Source organism: Somniosus microcephalus, chromosome 8 (genome assembly GCF_052327205.1).
Source record: "Somniosus microcephalus isolate GS21.2 chromosome 8, FLI_Smic_1.0, whole genome shotgun sequence".
Lineage (NCBI taxonomy): Eukaryota > Metazoa > Chordata > Chondrichthyes > Squaliformes > Somniosidae > Somniosus > Somniosus microcephalus.
Window position 1 is genome coordinate 153,460,179 of NC_140994.1, and position 22,884 is coordinate 153,483,062.

Consider the following 22,884-nt stretch of genomic DNA (forward strand, 5'->3'; position numbering starts at 1 on the left):
CAATTTTAATTTTAAAGATTGCCCCCACATATAGGAACAAATCAATGAAGAATTGATTTTTTCAAACATTTTCTCTCTTTTAACATTCTTTTATAATGTCAGTAGGAAGCCTTTTACCTTAAATGGGTGGAGGAGGCTTAGCTTTGCTGGCAGCTATGAAGGAAATTATGCATTTTATAAAATATTGCTTTTCTGTTGGCATGAGTCTTTGATCATATTATTGCCAAATTGTCTGGAGGCAATCGGAGACCTTGGAGAGGTCATCTGCTCTTTCCCTACAGAGACAAAAGAAATACAGCTCACTTGCTGTCTTTGTCATTGTGCAAAATAAATATTTTTTGCGCTCACGGCCAAGTTACCTGACTGAAATGTTTAACAAATCAGTCTTGCTAACCATGCGTGTTAAGAAAAAAATGTATTCTACATGATCCATCTTCTGTGCAAAAAACATGATGGGCTGAAAATCAATGGTCCTTCCAGCAAGCTCTCACTATAAGTCTTCCGTGCTGCAGTAGAATGACCAAAGGTTAAGCCAGGCCCTGCTGTATCTAGGTTCCTGCCAGTTTCCTGGAGCCTGGTACCTTTCTCCACCATATCAGAAGGAGATGGCCAGGCATGTGACTCCCAGTCTGGGGGTTTTCGCACCCTTGGCTTAGCAGAACAGTATCTGCCTGGTACACCCAATGAGAGGAGGCCTACTGACCTACTGGTTAGGGGATGTAAATCACACGTAGGGGTCTAGGCCTGCGCTTTGGCCTCGATCCCTGAAAAGTTGGAAAACTCCCTTGACTTTTTTCGACACCCTTATTTCAGATTTCGGGATTTTTGGGGGAGGCCCCAGCATTGCTCTTTCCCCCCCCCCCCCCCCCCCGGAGAGGGCAGTTTCGGCCAGAATTACCGGCCTTCCCAGAATGACAGGTGCTTACCAATTAAATTCAAATAATGAAACCTTCCCCCGGCCCAACATATTCTGGTGGGGGCAATCCAGAAACTGCTGGAAGGCGCATACCAAAATTTTTGCTGGGGTCCCATCTCTGTGGATTTGCAGGGCTGACTATCCATTAACATGACGGAAAGGATTCAATTAGATTTCTTTTTTGAAAAATGTTTCAAATCAATATCTTGGGCTCTCCAGATTTTATTAAACAATCTTTTTTGATAACTACGTATGGCTGTCAGTGCCCATTTAAAATGGTTTATGTTTTGTCGGTACTGAAAAGAAAGATGTCATTATATAAATCAGTTTACTCTGATTTGGTCCCCTTTCTGTTATGACTGAATCATTTTTGTTGTTTTAATTTCCAGAAATATTATGAAAATGTAATTTAACTCAGTTTTTCCACATTCACATATTAAAGAAAAGCATAATATTGTACTTGACTAATTAAGCATCATATTTAAACTGCAAGTAATTGCCTCATCTGATAGAGATTGATAAGAACCATTTTCTGATTAATGTCCATGAGCCTAGAGAATCGCTGATAGGATATTTGCAAAGGAAACATCAAAGCTTAGCTAATCTTGTCCTCATCCAAGCTAAAGAAACCAACAACAATTTTTTTTTTTTTAAAGGCAAACTGTGGTTGATTCCTCAGGATGGTCTTCTCCTGCCTGAACTTTTAGATATTGTGTAACTACATATTGGGTATTGTTCTTCTATTTCATCAAGTTTTCTGTAAAGGTGGCTAATGTTCCCTTTAAGCTGTGCGGCTGTGCAGTGCTCCAGGGGTTCCGTGCAGCCGGTGAGTTGGCTTTTAAATTGAATGGGTCGCGCAGCCCATTAAAGGGGCCGCCTGGCCCCCAAAAAATTACAGGGAACATTGGAGGTGGCACTATTGTTGTACTTGTGCCTATTTTTGAGCTACTTAGATAATCAATGATTTAAAATAAAACAGGAAATAATACAAGTTGCACAATATTGTCCACGTCACAGCTGAATTTCTTGCTTAAATCTTTTCTATCCAATTTTTCCTCCTCATCTCCTAAAGGCACTAACTGCCAGGATACAACTGAACGGGTGGTAGCTACCCTCCAGCACCTTGCTCAAATGGCCGATCTTTATGCATGACCCTAGATAATAATTGTCAACGGGATATTTTACCATGGAGGGCAGTATCACAGTCAAGCATAAATATGTCCCAATACAATGTCCATACATGCACTGGGAAATATACCTTAGCTCGTTTTTGACCCTCCCTAGGCAGTGGCAATGAGGCCACTTGTCACATCCCTATCATTATCTTGGCTGAGATCAACATGAGAAATTGAATCTAGGACTTAGCTGGTCTGTTAGTTCCACACTGGACAGCGCACTTACCAAATAGGCTATTAGTGGAACCTAGCATGTGCTATTTTTGTAACTTAGGCATTCCAATACTTGAGAATCATTTATGATGTTTCTACTATGAATTCCTGTAAAAATATTGGCCCTGAATTTGTGGTCAGAGGCATACCTCCGGAGTACGCCTCTGACCCGTAAAATATTTCCGAACTTACCTCCTGGCTCCACAGCTACGGAGAGTTCGGGTCCTGGGCCTCCAGGCGTACACCTGCGTAAAGGCCCACGGATCCCAGGGACGCAGGCAGTTCAGAAGCATCCCTGGGATCATATGGGCCAGGTCCTCCAATGAGAAAGGAGGATTCCATTGTAATCATTTCCGAATGGAATCCCCTAATGACGTGCAATGGAATCCCCAAATAATTAAACAATTTAGACAACTCTAATAAAAATAAATGTTCTCATTTTCAAATTTAATTAAAAGTCCCTTCAATACAGCAAATACAATAAAAAGTAAATTTAAATTTTTTTTAAGAAAATATTTTAATCCAGGCCAACATTTGCCTAAAGTAAATTTAATTGTTTGTGCATGACTTTAAATTTTTAATTTAAGATTTATATTAACCCTTACATTGGTGAAAGCAGACCCTATGCCTGCTTTTGCCAGGTGTAAGGGTTTTGTGGACATTTGCTGGGCAGTAGTTGCGCAAATAGCCCAACTCTGCGCCAGCAAAAGTGAATTCTCAGTCGGTTCAGTAGATCTGTCAGGGCGAACCTTGACAGATCAAAAGTTCCAGTTTTCTGCGCATGCAGAAACCTGGAACTTGCGGGGCCTTTCAGAAGGCATACGACGGCATATGCTGAGCGTACGCCATCATCGGGAGCACAATTTCCAGGCCAATATAAAAGGATTAATCTTTAACATAAAATAAAGAAATGTTGCTGATGTGAATCTGTTTCTACTTTATTTTATATAGCATAGTACGATGCAGCTGGAGACAACTGTAAAAACTCATATTTCACAAATTTGATCCATGTGGTTACCAGAACGATATGGAGAAATTGTACTGGAGTGTTAAAGTTATAGGTTTCCTATTGCCTATCGTGTGATTCCGTAACCACAACTTGACAAGTGATGGACTTTCTATTGCAAGTTGTGTGTGAAGGTTAGATTTCTAAGTGATTATACTGTCTGGGAAGGAAGTATCGAGTGAAGTTTCATTGCTGGGACTCTGTGCATATTTTTTGGCTTGATAAAGGATGTGCAGGTGCGGGTTCAGCAGCTCATGGTACTCCAGGTCTAGCTTTAAGTGCTAGTAATTTGTGGTGTTGCTCCAATAAATAATCTCATAGGGAACTGACAGTTTGACAAGGATGGTATCAGTTGCAGATTATGACAAGCCCACTGGTCTGTGTAATGTTGGAATGTACTCAGTGAAGCAAAAGATAAAGCTGAAGCGTTTGCAACCATATTCAGCCAGAAGTGCCGAGTGGATGATCCGTATCGGCCTCCTCCTGAGGTCCCCACCACCACAGAAGCCTGTCTTCAGCCAATTCAATTCACTCCATGTGATATCAAGAAACGGCTGAGCGCACTGGATACAGCAAAGGCTATGGGCCCCGACAATATCCTGGCTGTTGTACTGAAGACTTGTGCTCCAGAACTAGCCGCGCCTCTAGCCAAGCTGTTCCAGTACAGCTACAACACTGGCATCTATCTGACAATGTGGAAAACTGCCCAGGTATGTCCTGTCCACAAAAAGCAGGACAAATCCAATCTGGCCAATTACCGCCGCATCAGTCTACTCTTAGTCATTAGCAAAGTGATGGAAGGTGTCGTCAACAATGCTATCAAGCAGCATTTACTCACCAATAACCTGCTCATTGATGCCCTGTTTGGGTACCGCCCGGTCCACTCGGCTCCAGACCTCATTACAGCCTTGGTCCAAATATGGACAAAAGAGCTGAATTCCAGAGGTGAGGTGAGAGTGACTGCCCTTGACATCAAGGCAGCATTTGACCAAGTGTGGCATTAAGGAGCCCGAGTAAAACTGAAGTCAATGGGAATCGGGGGGGGTGGGAGAAGATGGTTGTGGTGGTTGGAGGTCAATCATCACAGCCCCAGGACATCACTGCAGGGGTTCCTCAGGGCAGTGTCCTAGGCCCAACCAACTTCAGTTGCTTCATCAATGGCCTTCCCTCCATCATAAGGTCAGAAATGGGGATGTTTGCTGATGACTGCACAGTGTTCAGCGCCGTTCACAACTCCTCAGATAATGAAGCAGTCCATGCCCACATGCAGCAAGCCTGGACGACATTCAGGCTATGGCTGATAAGTGGCAGGTAACATACGCGCCACACAAGTGGCAGGCAATGACCATCTCCAACGAGCGAGAGTCTAACCACCGCCCCTTCAAATTCAACGACATTACCATTGCCGAATCCCCCACCATCAATATCCTGGGGGTCACCATTGACCAGAAACTTAACTGGACCAGCCACATAAATACTGTGGCAAGAAGAGCAGGTCAGAGGCTGGGTATTCTGCCACGAGTGTCTCACCTCCTGACTCCCCAAAGCCTTTCCACCATCTACAAGGCACAAGTAAAGAGTGTGATGGAATACTCTCCACTTGCCTGGATGAGTACAGCTCCAACAACACTCAAGAAGCTCGACACCATCCAAGACAAAGCAGCCCGCTTGAAATTGGCACCCCATCCACCACCTTAAACATTCACTCCCTCCACCACCGGCGTACCGTGGCTGCAGTGTGTACCAACTACAAGATGCACTGCAGCAACTCGCCAAGGCTTCTTCAGCAACACCTCCAAAACCTGCGACCTCTACCACCTAGAAGGACATGGTCAGCAGGCGCATGGGAACACCATCACCTCCAAGTTCCCCTCCAAGTCACACATCCTGACTTGGAAATATATTGCCGATCCTTCATTGTCGTTGGGTCAAAATCCTGGAACTCCCTCCCTAACAGCACTGTGGGAGTACCTTCACCACACAGGCTGCAGCGGTTCAAGATGGCAGCTCACCACCACCTTCTCAAGGGCAATTAGGGATGGGCAGTAAATGCTGGCCTTGCCAGTGACGCCCACATCCCATGAACAAATTTTTAAAAAGGAGGAAGGGATGGATTTTCTTTCCAGTTGATCAAGCAGTGTGACAATATTCAATTAGTAGGTAAATTTACTAGTACTGGACCAAGCTTTTTTTTTGACAATTTTGCTTCTAAGAAATCATCATGATATCCAGTTGTTGGATGATGGGTGAGTATATTAACGACACAGGGGACAGTCCTGACATTTAAATAATTCTCTGTTAATGATCCATCTGATTTTGCTCCCAGGAGAGGTAGAAAACAGCAATATAAATGTTTTTACATCGGTCTGCCCATTCTTTTTATGTGCCTGTGTTGCTAAGGGCAAAGCTGTTCCTGTGGTTTACTCCTGTTTGTAAAATTAGCATGGCACAAAAACGTGGAAATTTATTGCAGCATAGAAAAGATTACAAAAATAAACCTGGACTATAATATAAAATCCTGGCCTTACTGTTATGTTTCATATATGTACAAATATTTTTCAGTTAGCTAATTTTCACTATGCTATAGTTCTGCTTAATGCAATATTACATTTGAAATTATTTAAGTATTTCTTACCTTCACAAAGTTGAAATGAATGTGAAAGCTTTGTCCTTCTCCTTCTACCTGCCAAACCCAAATTTTACCATTGAGTTCAGTTGTGGACAGACTGTACCGTTCCAGAGTGAAGGTACAGTGCAGGTTTCTTTGACAGCCATTCCAAATGTGATAAAATGGAATTTCCTATGAAATGAAGTAAGGCAGGTATTATTCTTTGAGTTCAGTTAGCACGAGTTACAAATAAAAATTATTGAACAATATAAAGTCAAACTAAGTGCACTCATAGAATCACAGAATAGTACGGCACAGAAGCAGTGGTCCATTGAGTCTGCTCCGGCACTTTCAAAGAGCATTCCAGTTAGTCCCTGCAATGGTTTCTCCTTCAAGTATTTATCCGATTCCCATTTGAAGCCTACTATTGAATCTGGTTCCACCACCCTTTCAGCACTAAACAATGAGCTCACTCTAAGGAAGCCCTCATCAGTGTCACTAAAGCATATTTACAGGGGCATCCTGGGCTCTATGGAGGAGGCTCTGGCCATTGAATTTCTTGGAAAAGAACTAAAATATTTTTTAAATAACAATCTGGAAGACAAAGAGTAAACATTTTACATAGAACCTACTTATCTGCGTTGTTACTATTTATTTTAAGGTAAAAATCAATTTGTTATTGCTTCAAGACAGTCTTATGACGTTGGGAAATTCAGCATGTATTTTTTATGATTCTTAAAAATATAAACATTCTAAAGTCCACTTTATTGAATAAACAGAAGTTCCATTTGGTTAGCAAAAAATTTGGTTAGCAAATAAGTCATTTTAAGTACTTTGAACAAAGTAATGTATAATGGATGAAGGGAGTAATCTTGAGGAAATAATCTCCCGATTCAGACATCATAAATGCAAAATAGATTATTTCTTTTGCACTCACTTTGTCCTGTTATGTTGTCTCTTTGGAGTTTGCCAGACAAGATGCTCAATTCATTTGATGTCTAACAATGTTTTAATGAAGGATCAAATCTTTGATGTAATTGCTATTAAATTACAGGAATTTTGTCTGCATTTTATTACAGGAAAACAACATTCCTGTAGACTCTTAGAAATTATTTCATCAAAAATATTTTTATCATGCTAAGCATTACAATATTCTGAATGTGTCAGTTTGGCAGACTGCTGTCAAAGCATGTTTTTAACAAATCAGAGCTTTGTATTTCTGAGCACTCTGGCAAAATACCAGAAAAATCTACAAGTCTGAATCACAGCCATAACCGTCACTCAGATCACGCTACACTCTTTCAGAAAGCTTTGCTGACTTGATCAGGGCTACAAGATGGATGGGGGCACAATAGTCCAGCAGGAAATGTAGGCTGTACGGGTACAGTAGTACAGGTAGACTATCCTTTATCCGAAAACCTCGGGACCAGCCGAGTTTCGGATAAAGGAGAATTTCGGATTTCGGAAGGTGGGTCGGCGGGGGTCCGCGGGGGGGTCGGCGGGGGGTCGTGCGCACGACTTACGCTGACGCTCAGCGTAAGTCAGTCGGTGTCGGCGGGGTCCGCGGGGGGGGTCGGCGGTTGTCGGGGCCGGCGGGGTCCGCGGGGGGGTCGGCGGTTGTCGGGGCTGGCGGGGTCCGCGGGGGGGTCGGCGGGGGGGATCGGCGGTTGTCGGGGCCGGCGGGGTCCGCGGGGGGGTCGGCGGTTGTCGGGGCTGGCGGGGTCGGCGGTTGTCGGGGCCGGCGGGGGGGTCGGCGGTTGTCGGGGCCGGCGGGGTCCGCGGGGGGGGTCGGCGGTTGTCGGGGCTGGCGGGGTCGGCGGTTGTCGGGGCCGGCGGGGTCCGCGGGGGGGTCGGCGGGGTCCGCGGGGGGGTCGGCGGGGGGTCGTGCGCACGACTTACCCTTTATCCGAACTTCCGAAACCGGAACCCTCTAAAAACCGAAGGTTTTTTCGTTCGTACGCACGACTTACGCTGAACGAAAAAACCTTCGGTTTTTAGAGGGTTTCGGTTTTCGGAAGTCCGGATAAAGGGTAGTCTACCTGTATAGTGGTTAGATTACTGGACTAGTAATCCAGAGGCCTAGACTAATAATTCAGAGTCACGCATTCAAATCCCACCATTTGTGAATTTAAATTCAGTTAATTAAATAAATCTAGTAATCAGTAATGGTGACCATGGATTGTCTTAAAAACTGGCTCACTAATGTCCTTTAGGAAGGAAACCTAACTGGCTTATATGTGATTCCAGACCCACAGCAATGTGTTTGACTCTTAACTGCCCTCTGAAATGGCCTATCAAGCCATTCAGTTGTATCAAACCGCTACAAAAAAGTACAATAAGATTAAAACCGTACAGACCACCTGGCATCAACCATGGCATTGGGTTCAGACACGACAAAGGCACCCCCTGCAAAGTCCTCCTCATCTGGGGACTTGTGCCAAAGTTGGGAGAGCTGTCCCATAGACTAGTCAAGCCTAGACATACAGAATCCTACCTATACCAGACTTCCCCATCACCATCCCTTGTATATCCTGTCCTACCGGCAGGACAGACCCACAAGAGGTGGCAGCACAGTGTCAGGAGTCCTCAACATTGACTCCAGGCCCCATGCAGTCTCATCAGTTCAAACATGGGCTAGGAAACCTCAGCTGATGAATCAGTACTCCTCCATGTTGAACACCACTGAGGGTAGCAAGGGCACAGAATGTAGGTGACTTCAATGTCTGTCACCAAGAGTAGCTCGGTAGCACCACGACTGACCGAGCTGGCCAAGTCCTGAAGGACATAGCTGCCAGACTGGGCTGGCGGCAGGTGGTGAGAGAACCAACTCGAGGGAAAAACCTACTTGACCTTGTCCTCACCAATTGACCTCGTCCTCACCAATCTACCTGTCACAGCTGCATCTGTCTATGACAGTATTGGTAAGAGTGACCACCACACAATCCTGCCTTCACACTGAGGACACCCTCCATCGTGTTGAATGGAATAGATTCAGAACAGATCTAGCAGCTCAAAACTGGGTGAATGCGGTTAGCCCTGGCTGCACAAAGAAATCATTATAATGAGCAGGCAGCACGAAGTTGCCGTGTTGCCTGCATTGTAATCAGCGGGCGTGGGTTAATTTCACATTGCAATCCCTGTGGCCATTTCTGGGAGCTAACCAATTTAGCCCCCGTTGCCTTTACACAGTGCTCTAAGAGTCTGGTATCGAACTCACTATACTGCAGCAATTGAAATATATTGAAATGAGATCCAAAGCTTAACTTCAATCTAAATTATCTCATTCAAAAGCAGAAAATGCTGGAAATACTCAGCAGGTCAGGCAGCATCTGTGGAGAGAGAAACAGAGTTAATGTTTCAGGTCAATGACCCTTCGTCAGAACTGGAAAAAGCTGGAGATTGAACAGGTTTTTAAGCAAGTGTAGGGGCAGGGAAAGGGAGGAGGGGAGGAAAGAACAAAAGGGAAGGTCTGTGATAGGATGCAAGGCAGGAGAGATTAAGAAACATTAAGAGATGGTGCAAGGCAAAAGGTGATAGTAATGGGACAAGTTAAGAAACAAAAGATGGCACTAGATGAAGTGTAAATGGCTCTGGCAGAAGGAGAGACAGCTGCCATGTGGGAGAAAGCAAAAAAATATAATAAATAAAATAACTGGAAAGAAAAGGATAGGGGCAGGGGTTATGGTCTGAAATTGTTGAACTCTATGTTGAGTCCAGAAGGCTGCAAAGTGCCTAATCGAAAGATGAGGTCCTTGAGCTTACATTGAGCTTCATTGGAACAGTGTAAGAGGCCAAGGACGGTGAGATCTGAGTGGGAGTGGAGCGGAGAATAAAAGTGACAGGCGACCGGAAGCTCAGGGTCACCCTTACAGGCTGAACGGAGGTGTTCCGCAAAGCGATCACCCAATCTGCATTTGGTCTCCCCAATGTAGAGGAGACCGCATTGTGAGCAGCGAATACAGTATACTAAATTGCAAGAAGTACAAGTAAATCACTGTTTCACCTGGAAGGAGTGTTTGGGGCCCTGGACAGTAGGAAGGGAGGAGTTAAAAGGGCAGGTGTTGCATCTCCTGCGCTTGCAGGAGGGCGTCACTTTAATAGTTTCCAGTTTCCTGGTCCCAACCATCTCCTTTTCACTGGACCTCCAATCCCTCTACACCTCCATCCCCCACCAGGATGGCCTGAGGGCGCTCCGCTTCTTTCTTGAACAGAGGCCCAACCAGTCCCCATCCACCACCACCCTCCTCTGCCTGGCTGAACTTGTTCTCACATTGAACAACTTCTCCTTTGACTCCACTCACTTCCTCCAAATTAAAGGTGTTGCTATGGGAACCCGCATGGGTCCCAGCTATGCCTGCCTTTTCATGGGATATGTGGAACATTCTTTGTTCCAGTCCTACTCAGGTCCCCTCCCTTACCTCTTTTTCCGGTACATTGATGACTGTATCAGTGCTGTTTCCTGCTCTCGCCCTGAACTAGAAAATTTCATCCACTTTGCTTCCAATTTCCACCCTTCCCTCACCTTCACATGGTCCATCTCCGACTCTTCCCTTCCCTTCCTCGACTTCTCTGTCTCCATCTCTGGTAATAGGCTATTGACAAACATTCACTACAAACCCACTGACTCCCACAGCTACCTGGACTACACTTCCTCCCACCCCGCTTCCTGTAAGGACTCTATTCCATTATCCCAGTTTCTCCGTCTCCGCCGCATCTGCTCTGACGATGCCACCTTCCATACCAATGCTTCTGACATGCCTTCCTTTTTCCTCAACCAAGGATTCTCCTCTACTATGGCTGACACGGCCCTTGACCGTGTCCGTTCTATTTTCCGCACTTCTGCTCTCACCCCTTCCCCTGCCTCCTGGAACCACGATAGGGTTCCCCTTGTCTTCACCTTTCACTTCACCAGCCTCCACATTCAACGGATCATCTGCCGTCATTTCCGCCACCTCCAGCGTGATCCCACCACCAAACACATCTTCCCCTCACCTCCCCTTTCAGCATGCCGAAGGGACCGCTCCCTCCGCGACACCCTGGTCCACTCCTCTATCACCCCTTCCCCTTCGCCCGGCACCTTCCCGTGCAAGCACAGGAGATACAACACATGCCCTTTTATCTCCACCCTCCCACTGTCCAGGGCCCCAAACACTTCTTCCAGGTGAAACGGCGATTTAATTGTGCTTACTGCAATTTAGTACACTGTATTCGCTGCTCACGATGCGGTCTCCTCTACATTGGGGAGACCAAACGCAGATTGGGTGACCACTTTGCGGAACACCTCCGTTCAGTCCGTAAGGGTGACCCCGAGCTTCCGGTCGCCTGTCAGTTTAATTCTCCACTCCATTCCCACTCAGACCTCACCGTCCTCGGCCTCTTGCACTGTTCCAATGAAGCTCAGCCTAAGCTCGAGGAACAGCACCTCATCTTTCGATTAGGCACTTTACAGCCTTCTGGGCTCAACATAGAGTTCAACAATTTCAGACCATAACCCCTGCCCCTATCCTTTTTTTCCCAGTTATTTTATTTATTATAGCTGGAGTGCCCGGCGGTGCCGAGGCTTTTTCAACGGCATGTTGTTGTTGGAAGAAAGAGAGCGACTGGGGGGGAAGAGAGAGAGCGACTTGGGGGGAAGAGAGAGAGAGGGAGCGAGTGACTGGGGGGGAGCGAGAGAGAGAGAGCGACTGGGGGGGAGCGAGAGAGAGCGAGCGACTGGGGGGGAAGAGAGAGAGCGAGCGAGCGACTGGGGGGGAAGAGAGAGAGAGCGAGTGACGGGTGAAGAGAGAGAGAGAGCGAGTGACTGGGGGGAGAGAGAGAGAGAGAGCGACTGGGGGGAAGAGAGAGAGCGACTGGGGGGAAGAGAGAGAGCGACTGGGGGGGGGGAGGGGGAGGGGGGGGAGGGGGGAGGGGGTGGGGGGGGAGGGGGAGGGGCTTAGGGGGGGATGGGGGGGAGGGGAGGGGGGCTGTGGGGAGGGAGGGGGGTGGGGGGGGAGAGGGGGGAGGGGGAGGGGGGGGGAGGAGGAGGGGGGGAGGGGAGGGGGGAGAGGGGGAAGGGGGGAGGAAGGGGAGAGGGGAAGGGAGGGGGGCGGAGGGGGGGTGTGGGGGGAGAAAGGGAGGGGGGGAGCTAGCAGACCCGATGGCTCCGCGGAGCTCCGTGCCGCCCCACGCACTGACATGGCTCAGCCCGAGCCCCGCCCTCCCGAGCACCGGCCTCCGGAGCCCCGCCCTCCCACTCTCCGGAGCCCCGCCCTCCCGCTCTCTGGAGCCCCGCCCTCCCGCTGTGCTCTCCCGAGCCCCACGCGCGCGCCCTCCCGAGCTCCGCCTTCCTGAGCCCCGCCCCCCCGCCCGAGCCGGCTTCAAGACCAGAGAGACGCCGCCGCGCAACCTACCGCGTGAGGCCCGGCCGGACTCAAGTCGTGCTCCGGGCGGAAGATGATGCGGACACTGACTCCCGCCCCGCCCGCCTTTACTAAGATGGCGGCGGGTGGCGACGCTCGGCTCAGGCCCGCCCCCTCCAGCCTTCAAAAAGATGGCGGCGATCGCTGGCCTTTTGTCAATCGTGACGGGAGGCGCCTAGCTCGGGCATGGCTGGTCAACAGACACCCAGGCTTTGAGGCCTGGAAAAACGGTGAATAGTAGGAAAATTATAGAGGTTAGACAAAAGATTTACAAATTAATTAACTTTTTTTAAAAACAATTTGTCTTTGAAAAGCAACTTTTTTTTTGCTGGAGATGTAGATTTGAAAAGAAACACGCAGAAAGCGGGAAAAAGAAATGAAAAGTTTGGAATCAAGATGGTGGCGACTTACCTCGGTTCAGAACGATAAGGCCCGCCCACACACGCACCGATTGGTGGACCGTCAGGTCACCGAAGCGTAGGATTGGTCAATCGTCCCGTCACTCGACTCTAGGAGGGCCCGCCCACACGCGCAAGGAACCCGCCCCCACCACGCAGTGATTGGTCGACCGTCGGGTCGCTCGACTGTACGATTGGTCGACCTCGACGTCACTCGATGCTAATGAGCGGAATGTTGAACGTTTTTTGGATACCGCGGGCGCAATTTTAGGTTCACCGAAACGTAAATATGCTTATGACGGTTCTGGAATCGTAAGCTTTTTTTCGATGTAACACACGTGTAGGTACGCTCTATAACTTTCGAGTTTATACAATACAGACAGACAGACAGACAGATCGACCGCTTTATATATATATAGATAGATAGATAGATATATTTTTTTCTCTCTCCTACATGGCAGCTGTCTCTCCTTCTGCCAGAGCCATCTTTTGTTTCTCAAATTGTCCCATTACCATCTCCTTTTGCCTTGCACCATCTCTTAATGTCTCTTAATCTCCCCTGCCTGCCATCCTATCAAAGACCTTCCCTTTTGTTCTTTCCTCCCCTCCCCCCTTTCCCTGCCCCTGCACTTGCTTAAAAACCTGTTCGATCTCCAGCTTTTTCCAGTTCTGACGAAGGGTCCTCGACCTGAAACGTTAACTCTGTTTCTCTCTCCACAGATGCTGCCTGACCTGCTGAGTATTCCAGCATTTTCTGTTTTTGTTTCAGATTTCCAGCATATTTTGCTTTGTAAATTATCTCCTTGTTTGGCAAATCTCCACTTCTTGTGTTGGCAGGGCTTCTTAGAAGATATAATTTTCTTATAAACATAACATGATTGACATACTATATGAACATCTAGATGATAAATGTTGCACTCTCTTCATTTTCTTCAACAGTTATCTTAGAATTCTAAGTGGATTAGCCACACAGTCACAATATTTTAATTGTACTGTGCCTGTAGGTAGTGATGTGAGGTTAATGTTTTATGACCCACTAAGTACAGTGGGACTCAACCAATGTTACGTGGCACTATACTGACCCCAACATCCAACTTCCCTGAGGTTAGAGATTATAAATTTTGTGAGTCTACCTGATTAATATTTTGGCTGCAGGCCCTTTCTTGAATAACTATTCTCCAGGTTCACCTTACTCACCCATCTGCAGCCATTCTCCACCTTTCTTAACACACGCTTTGTCTCTCCCACCCATATTTTGTCTCTCCTGGCCTGTTCGTCTGTCCTGGTCAGTTCCCCATCTTCCCTCGCCCGATATCTGCCTCTCTCACCCATTATTCACCTCTGTCAGTTTGTTTTTGGCCTTCCCTGATTCGATCTCCTCTTCTCCCAGCCCCACCTTGACCTTTTCAGGACCGATATCTGTCTCCTCCGGCCTGATCATCATCTTCCCCCAACCCCTGGTGATCATAGCTGCTGTGTCTTTATTCCTCATGGAGCTCCTTTTGCTGATTCCTCCTTCTTCTCGCCCCCGCCGCACCCGCCCCCTCCACCGCCCCCCCAACCAGAATGAACAGATGTTCAGGGCCATGTCCACGTTCCCCCCCCCTCCCCAAACTGCTGAGCTGAAACTGAAGCTCTGCAGTGGGAATGCCCATCCCTGCCCCCCCCCCGCCCCCGCTGGGTTGAGGTTTGGGGGCTGTAATGCAAAGGCCCATTCTCCCTTCCGTCCTATTTGGGGTAAGTTTTGCTCCGACTCCCATTTACCATCCCCATGTTGAATCTATTGGTCAGTCCCGCACTGCTTCCCCTGGATCTCCCAGCTTGTATAGGGCTGGCACTGCTTCCTCCTACTGTTGCCACACTTAGCAGTTTTCCTGCTTCTCCATCATCTCCCTCCGTCCCCAAAAATAAAAATTATAAAGAGCGCGCAAACAAAAATTCATCTATTTTACTATATCGCCCTAAAATGTTTTCTTGTCCACCCCTTCTCCTCCCCATCCCTAGATACCTCGCCCCCACCTCGGCTGTCGTCTCGTCTTTATCCTACTTCTCCTCCTCCATCTCCCCCTTCTCTATACCATCGCTCTTCCACTCCTCTTCCCCCTCACATCTCCATCTTCCTCTCCTACATCCCCAGTTCCCATCCCCTCACGCCATCCCCAGTCTCCTGGCCCATTCTTCTTTCCCCCTACCTGTGTACCTCAATCTCTCCCATCCTCTCTACCCCTCCACCTTCACCCTCTCATCTACTGTTCTCTCTCCCTTTTCCCCCTCCAACCATCGCCTTCCCCCTCCCCCATCTTGGGGGGATTATCACCCTGCCCACTAGCCCTACTTGACTTGAATAGTTCATTTGGTCTGGACTCCCCATTTGCAATGCCATGGGAGATCAGCTGGCAAATTAAAATTCAAAATATGAATCCTCATTTTAATAGGAACATATGTACAGGAGTAGGTCATTCAGCCCCTTGAGCCTGTTCTGCCATTCAAATAGATCATGGCTGATCTGAATCTTAACCAGCGGCGCAGCTGCCTGCCAGTCCTGTGCAGCCGGGGACCGGCTTTGCCAACTGTAGGAGTCGCTGGAAATCAACAGACTGCGAGACTTTCGTAGCAGCAAAGAAAAACGCGTGTTAGCTTTATTAACACTCCGCATGGACTGAGGGACTCGGCCTCATCGCAGGGCTATGACGTCACCACACAATCGACAACTCTTAAAGGGACCCTGCCCCGATAACCCAACCAAGTTCCGTACATAACGTGGAGTGATAACAACATTGGCTATACATACTGAATTGTGTTACTGTCCATATGTGGTCTCTGCCACATACGTCCCCCTCAGAATTCACTAGAACTGGCAATGTCAGTCGTTGAGTGGCTCAGATCACGCGGCCGAAACAGCTCCTTAAGTCCGGGGCGGGTGTAGTGTATGTACCTTTAAGAGAGAACTACTTTTACAGCTCCTGTATACTGTAGTGCCGGCAGTGACCACACCTGTATATAAGCCTTGAGCAGGCATCTGTACTGTTAGTCTTTAGACTACCCTCCTCCAGTAAACACCTGTTGATTGTTAATCTGCAGCCTCCGTCTAGTTATTGAAGAACACCATACTTTAAAATTCACGGATTCAACAGTGACGACGAGGTCAATTCGAATTTACCTGCAACTCTGCATTTCCTTCCAAGGATTCGCTCCGGGATGACGGTGGAAGAAAGTCGAGGCCAGAAGCACGGGCGTCGACCACGAGCAACCGCCCAGTCATCCGGCAGAGAGTGAACATCGCAGGGGAGGCTGTTGAAAGCTGGGCTTGGTTCTCCAGCCACGATGATCCAGCAACAGACTGGCAACAGGTACAGTGCAGACCCTTCCCGGACAGCGGCGGCTGGAGCCGACCGACGGCACCGAAAAGGCCGAGCAGCATCGACGGAGTAAGAGAGAGGGTAAAGCGCACAGGGCACAGCCGGGGGTTGAAGACCAAGCGGCGTCGACGGAAAACAAAAAGAGTGAGAGGGTAAAGCAGAGCCGGGGTTCAGGACAGAGCAGCGGCAACGAGAGAGGCACACAGGAGAACGCGCAGAGCGCAGCCAGGGCTCAAGGGCTGAGCAGCGTCCGCGGGGAAAGAAAAGGAGCGTGGGAGACGCCATTTGAGCCATGGAGAAGAAGGGAGAGCGTGGGAGACGCCATTTTTGAAGCCGTAGCGGAGAAGAAGGGCGAGCGCGGGAAGAAAGGAAAGCGCGGGAGACGCCATTTTGAGCCAGCGGAGAAGAAGGGAGAGCGCAGGAGACGCCATTTTTGAAAGTCTAACCACACCCAGGGATGCCAAAGAGTGGCAGTGTCACTGCGTTCGACAATGAAGTCGAAGATTGGGTGACATATGTGGAACACATTGAGGTGTACTGCAAGGCGAATGAAGTGGCAGATGCCAGGAAAGCACTGGTTTTGTTGAATTCCATGGGTGCAAAAATGTATGGCTTACTGCGAAACCTAATAACCCCAGAGAAGCCAGTGGATAAGGATTTTGAAAGCATAGTGGAAATCCTACAGGACCACTTAAACCCCACACCGCTGCTGATAGCAGAAAGATTTAAGTTCCACAAAAGGAACCAGCATAAAGACGAAAGTAATGCTGAGTATTTAACGGAACTGCGCAAGCTATCGAAACACTGCCAGTTTGGAATGGGACTAGCAGATACATTAAGGGACAAATTTGTGTGTGGGCTTCAAAGTGAAGGAACCCAGAAACGGCTTCTATCACAAAAGGATCTTACGCTGGACAAGGCTTTCAGCATGGCAGTATCACACGAAGCAGCCGCACGGGGCGCTGCAGAGATACAACGGAGACCGCAAGAATATGGCACCAATGAAATGTCATAAGGAGCAGGGAAGTGTTATCGCTGCGGCAGAACAACACACGACCAGAAGGATTGTTGGTTCAAGGATCAAGTGTGCAGACAGTGTGGAAACACAGGACACATAGCAAGAGTCTGCAGGTCAGGGAAGAAAACCAGCAGCAAGAAATCTCCACAGGAGAAGTACAAAAAGGTACATAAGGTGATGGACAGTAGTTCAGACGAACAGAAAAGTGATACAGACTCCGGAAGCAAGGAGCTGGGTTGTCTGAAACTACATAAGGTAATCAAAATGGAGGATCACCAGACTATCTGGGTCACGCTCAAGATAGATGGAGTCCAAGTGAAAATGGAATTGGACACAGGATCAGCCCTAACAGTCATAAAGGGACTACAAGCGGCTATTCTCACATATACCCTTGAAAGCTACAGAGATTGTCTTGAAGACGTACACGGGGCAAAAAGTCTACCCCAAAGGAAAAATAAGGGTGAACGTGATATACAAAGGCCAGGAAATACCAAAAATGGACCTATATGTATTGCCAGATGGAGGACCACCACTACTAGGACGTGAATGGATCCGGAAGATACAATTAGATTGGCATTCCATACAGGCACTGCAGGTTGAGGCCAAAAAGGATGACGATGTCACACCTGGACGACTGTCAAAAATGCCAACTGACGCACAAGAAGTGTTCCAGGAGGGACTCGGAACACCAAAAGGCATAACAGCGATGGTTAAAATAGAGGAAAATGCAAGCCCAAAGTTTTTAAGGCCAGACCGGTGCCTTATGCGATCCGACCAGCCGTCGAAGCAGAGCTGGAAGGGTTGGAACGCTCAGGAGTACTGTCCAAAGTGGAGTGGAGCGAGTGGGCTACACCCATCGTTCCTGTAATGAAGAGGCCTTTGAGTAATACGCCTGGGGAACCAAAGAAGGTCCGCATCTGTGGGGATTTTAAGGTGACAGTGAACCCAGTCCTTCACACGGTACAATATCCGCTTCCACGGATTGAAGATATTTTCGCCTCGCTGCCTGGAGGAAAATGCTTCACTAAGATTGATCTGGCCCAGGCGTACCTGCAAATGGAGGTAGAAGAAGCCTCGAACAATACCTCACGATAAACACTCACAAAGGTCTCTACCAATACAACCGGCTGGTGTTCAGGGTAGCATCGGCTCTGGTTATTTGGCAAAGGGCAATGGATCAAGTCCTGCAAGGGATTCCAGGGACCCAGTGTTATTTGGACGACATCCTGGTCACGGGCGAAAATGACAGTGATCACCTCGCCAACCTGGAGAAGGTGCTCACTAGATTGAAGGAATATGGGCTACAAGCTAATCGCCACAAGTGCTAGTTTTTCCAGAAGCAAGATCTCGTATTGTGGCCACGTTATTGATGAACAGAGGTTACATAAGTCCCCTGAAAAGATTGAGGCAGTAGTCAAGGGTCCAGCACCGGAAAATGTGTCACGACTGAGGTCGTTCCTTGGGCTGGTGAACTACTACCATAAGTTCTTACCAAATTTGTCTACAGTATTACACCCACTGAACACCCTACTGCAAACGGGGGTACCATGGAAGTGGAATGATGAATGTAGATGAGCTTTCCAGAAGTGCAAATAATTGATCACATCAAAAGAGGTGTTCGCCCATTTCAAACCAGCACTACCAATTCGGTTGGCGTGTGATGCATCACCCTATGGTATTGGAGCGGTGCTGTTGCACAAATTCCCAGACGAGTTGGAGAGGCCAGTAGCCTCAGCCGAGTGCAACTACGCCCAGATTGACAGGGAGGCCCTCAGCCTAGTATGGGGAGTGAAAAATTCAACCACTATCTGCATGGGCAGAAGTTCACCTTGCTGACTGACCACCAACCACTTGTCTCCATCTTTAATCCAAAGAAGGGCGTTCCGGTGATGACTGCACAACGGCTACAAAGATGGTCCCTTTTTCTAGGGACGAACCAATATGAAATAGAGTATAAGGGCACAAAACAGCATGGAAACGCTAATGGGCTCTCATGCCTGCCACTGCCTACGGCGCAGGAAGCACCAGCAGTGGACCCTTTCGAAATATTTTATTTGTCGATAATTGAACGCTTGCCAGTAACTAACGCGGATATAGAGAAGGAGACCCGAAATGATCTGACACTGTCTCGGGTATATGATTTGATGGTGAAGGGATGGCCAACACATGGCGACTCACTGTTGCCAGCATTCTCATCCAGAAGAGAACAGCTGTCAATATGCCAGGGGACAGTGATGTGTGGATCCCGAGTGGTAATTCCACCCAAATTAAGAGAGAGAGTGCTCAATGAGCTTCACGAAGGCCATCTGGGAGGGGTGAAAATGAACAGCCTTGCTAGGGCTTATGTGTGGTGGCCAGGGATTGATCAACAAATCGAGGACCTAACAAAGAGCTGCTCAGGATGCTAGAAGGTCCAAAATGCACCACCACAGGCCCCTCTACACCCATGGGAGTGGCCCTCCTCTCCATGGCAACGGGTGCATATTGATTTTGCTGGTCCATTCATGGACTCAATGTTCTTAATAGCAGTGGATGCGCACTCAAAATGGCCTGAGGTGATCAAAAAGGCCTCCACCACTACGGAGAAATCGATTGCAGTCCTACGGACCATATTTGCCAGGAACGGCTTGCCAGAGCAGATTTGCTCTGATAACGGACCACAGTTTGTGTCTGAAGAGTTTCGGAAATTTATGAGAAGGAATGGGGTAAGGCATTACACATCCGCCCTGTATCATCCAGCCACAAATGATTGGCTGAGAGGTTCGTACAAACCTTTAAAAAGGCAATAAGGGCCATGTGCGATGATAACATTCCACTACAGCATAAGGTGGACAATTTCCTGTTAGCCTACAGAAATGCGACACATGTAGTTACCAACCAGACCCCGGCCATGATGTTCTTTAACCGAAGGTTGAGATCTCGTCTGGATTTGCTCAGACCAAATGTGCGAAGAAATGTTGAGGATAAGCAATTCCAGCATATCAATGAGAAGCCGACAAGGAGCTTCAATGTAGGACAACCAGTCTTGGCCCGCGACTACTGAACAGAGAAATGGCAACCCGGAACGATATGCACACGGCAGGGGCCACTAATGTACACAGTGGATGTTGGGGAGAACATTGTGAGACGCCATGTCGACCAGATCCTAGCGTCACAGGAACGAGTCAACCCCATGTCTCGCGTACCTGGGGATGAACCCGACATACCGTTAGCATCTACCCCAGAAACAGTAGCAGCGGAAACTGATGAACTAACTGACGACAGGGGGCCAGAATCACCTCCGCACCAAGAACAAGACACTCAGGAAAGGCGCTATCCAGAAAGGATCAGGAAGCCGCCCCAAAGACTGAATCTATAAATGGACTATTTCAGTTAAATGTGCATGTTAAAGTGTTAACTGTTATTTAAATTTTATGGGTACTATTAATCTAAAAGGGGAGGAATTGTAGTGTATGTACCTTTAAGAGAGAACTACTTTTACAGCTCCTGTATACTGTAGTGGCAGCAGTGACCACACCTGTATATAAGCCTTGAGCAGGCATCTGTACTGTTAGTCTTTAGACTACCCTCCTCCAGTAAACACCTGTTGATTGTTAATCTGCAGCCTCCGTCTAGTTATTGAAGAACACCATACTTTAAAATTCACGGATTCAACAGCGGGGACTGGGGGGGTCGCAGGACGGTACCCGGGTGCTCGGTGGTGGACTGAGGGCGCAGAAGCCGGAGGTCGGCGCCGCCACGGGGGCTGAGCTAACCCAACGGGTCGGTCCAGATCCAGGTGGGCCGGCTTAAGGCGGTCCACGGAAATGTAGTCTGGCTTACCGCCGACATCCACCACGAAGGCCTTGTCCCCGGCTTCCAGGACGTGGAATGGTCCGTCGTAGGGTGGGTGAAGAGGTCCCCGGTGGGCGTCATGGCAGATGAAAACGTACTCCGCCGCACGAAGGTCGGGCAGAACGTGGGACTGAGGGAGACCATGCTGCGACGTGGGCACCGGCACGAAAACCTTGGCGTTGTCCAGGAGGGCGGACCGCTGACGGGCTGTGGACCAAGGGTCCGTGGCGTTGGGGACGAAATCCCTGGAACCCGCAGCGGCTGCCCGTAGATGAGCTCGGCGGATGAGGACTGGAGGTCCTCCTTGGGGGTGGTCCCGAGTCCCAGCATGACCCACGGGAATCTGTTGATCCAACTGTCGTCCCGGAGGCTGGCCCGGAGCGTGGCCTTCATGGAGCGATGAAACCTTTCGCACAGCCTGTTAGCCTGAGGGTGAATGCGGTGGTGCGGTGGAGTCTCAACCCGAGGCCTTGGGTGACAGCGTTCCAGAGCTCCAATGTGAACTGGGGCCCCCAGTCGGAGGAGATGTCAGATGGGGCGCCGAACCAGGCGACCCAAGTGTTGATGAACGCGCGAGCCACATCGGCGGACGTTGTTGACGACAGCGGGACAGCTTCCGGCCATCGAGTGGTTCTGTCAACCATCGTGAGGAGGTGGGTGAACCCACAGGAGGGTGGCAGGGGCCCCACCAGGTCCACGTTAACATGGTCGAACCGCCTCTCGGGCACCGTGAAAGGCGCCAACGGGGCCTTAGTATGGCGATGCACTTTCGAATGCTGGCATACCGTGCAGGTATTGGCCCAGTTGCGAACGTCCTTCTTGAGCCCGTGCCAGACGAACTTAGCCGCCACCAGCTTCTGTGACGGCTTCCTGTCTGGGTGGGAAAGACTATGGACGGCATTGAAAACCTGCCGTCTCCACCTGTCGGGCACGACGGGGCGTGGCTGCCCAGCGGAGACGTCGCACAGGAGCGTGGTGCCGGCATCATCAAACGCGACGTCCGCTAACTGAAGGCCCATGACAGCCATCCTGTAGGCCTGGACGTCCGGGTCGGAGGCCTGGTCGGCCGCCATGTGGGTGTAGTCGATGCAGAGGTGTACGGCGCTGGCGACGGCCCGGGAGAGACAGTCGGCGACAGGGTTGTCTTTCCCAGCCACATGCTGGATGTCCGTCGTGAACTCGGAGACAAAGGAAAGCTGGCGCTGCTGACGGGCCGACCACGGCTCGGAAACTTTGGCCATGGTGAAGGTCAACGGCTTGTGGTCCACGAACGCCGTGAACAGGCGGGCCTCAAGCAGGAAACGGAAGTGTCGGACAGCGAGGTAGAGGCCGAGAAGCTCGCGATCGAAGGTGTTGTACTTCCACTCGTTGGGGCGGAGCTGCCGGCTGAAGAAGGCGAGTGGCTGCCAGGTGCCGTTGACTCACTGTTCATGGATGGCGCCGACAGCATAGTCCGAAGCGTCAGTGGTGAGAGCGATTGGCGCATCAGGCAACGGATGCGCCAGCATGGTCGTGTTAGCAAGGGCCCTTTTCGTGTCCGTGAAAGAATTGGCCATCTCCTTGGACCAGTCGACGGCGAGCTTGGCGGGCTTGCCTTTGAGGGCCTCGTAAAGGGGCAGCATAAGCTGGGCTGCCCGGGGAACGAAGCGATGATAAAAGTTCACCATGCCCAAAAACTCCTGCAGGGCCTTCACGGTGAGGGGTCATGGAAAATTCTTCACGGCCTCCACTTTCGACGGCAGTGGCACCGCCCCATCCTTCGTGATGCGGTGCCCGAGAAAGTTGATCGAGGACAGCCCGAACTGGCACTTGGTCGGATTGACGATTAGGCCGTGCTGGCTGAGGCATTCGAAGAGAGTCCGGAGGTGGGACACATGCTCCGTCCTGGAGGCGCTGGCAATGAGAATGTCGTCCAGGTAGACGAACAGGAATGGCAGGTCCCGTAACATGGTGTCCATT

The 22,884-nt window shown here is 49.3% G+C and overlaps 1 protein-coding gene across 1 annotated transcript in view; it reads right to left on the reverse strand.

Annotated features, from left to right (window-relative positions):
* unc5a (unc-5 netrin receptor A) overlaps window positions 1-22,884 on the reverse strand; it is a 389,186-nt gene that overhangs the window by 52,235 nt on the left and 314,067 nt on the right. The window contains exon 14 of the mRNA XM_085996169.1: window positions 5,946-6,110. Within this exon, the coding sequence (XP_085852295.1) occupies window positions 5,946-6,110 (165 nt within the window). The remainder of the gene's footprint in view (window positions 1-5,945; window positions 6,111-22,884) is intronic.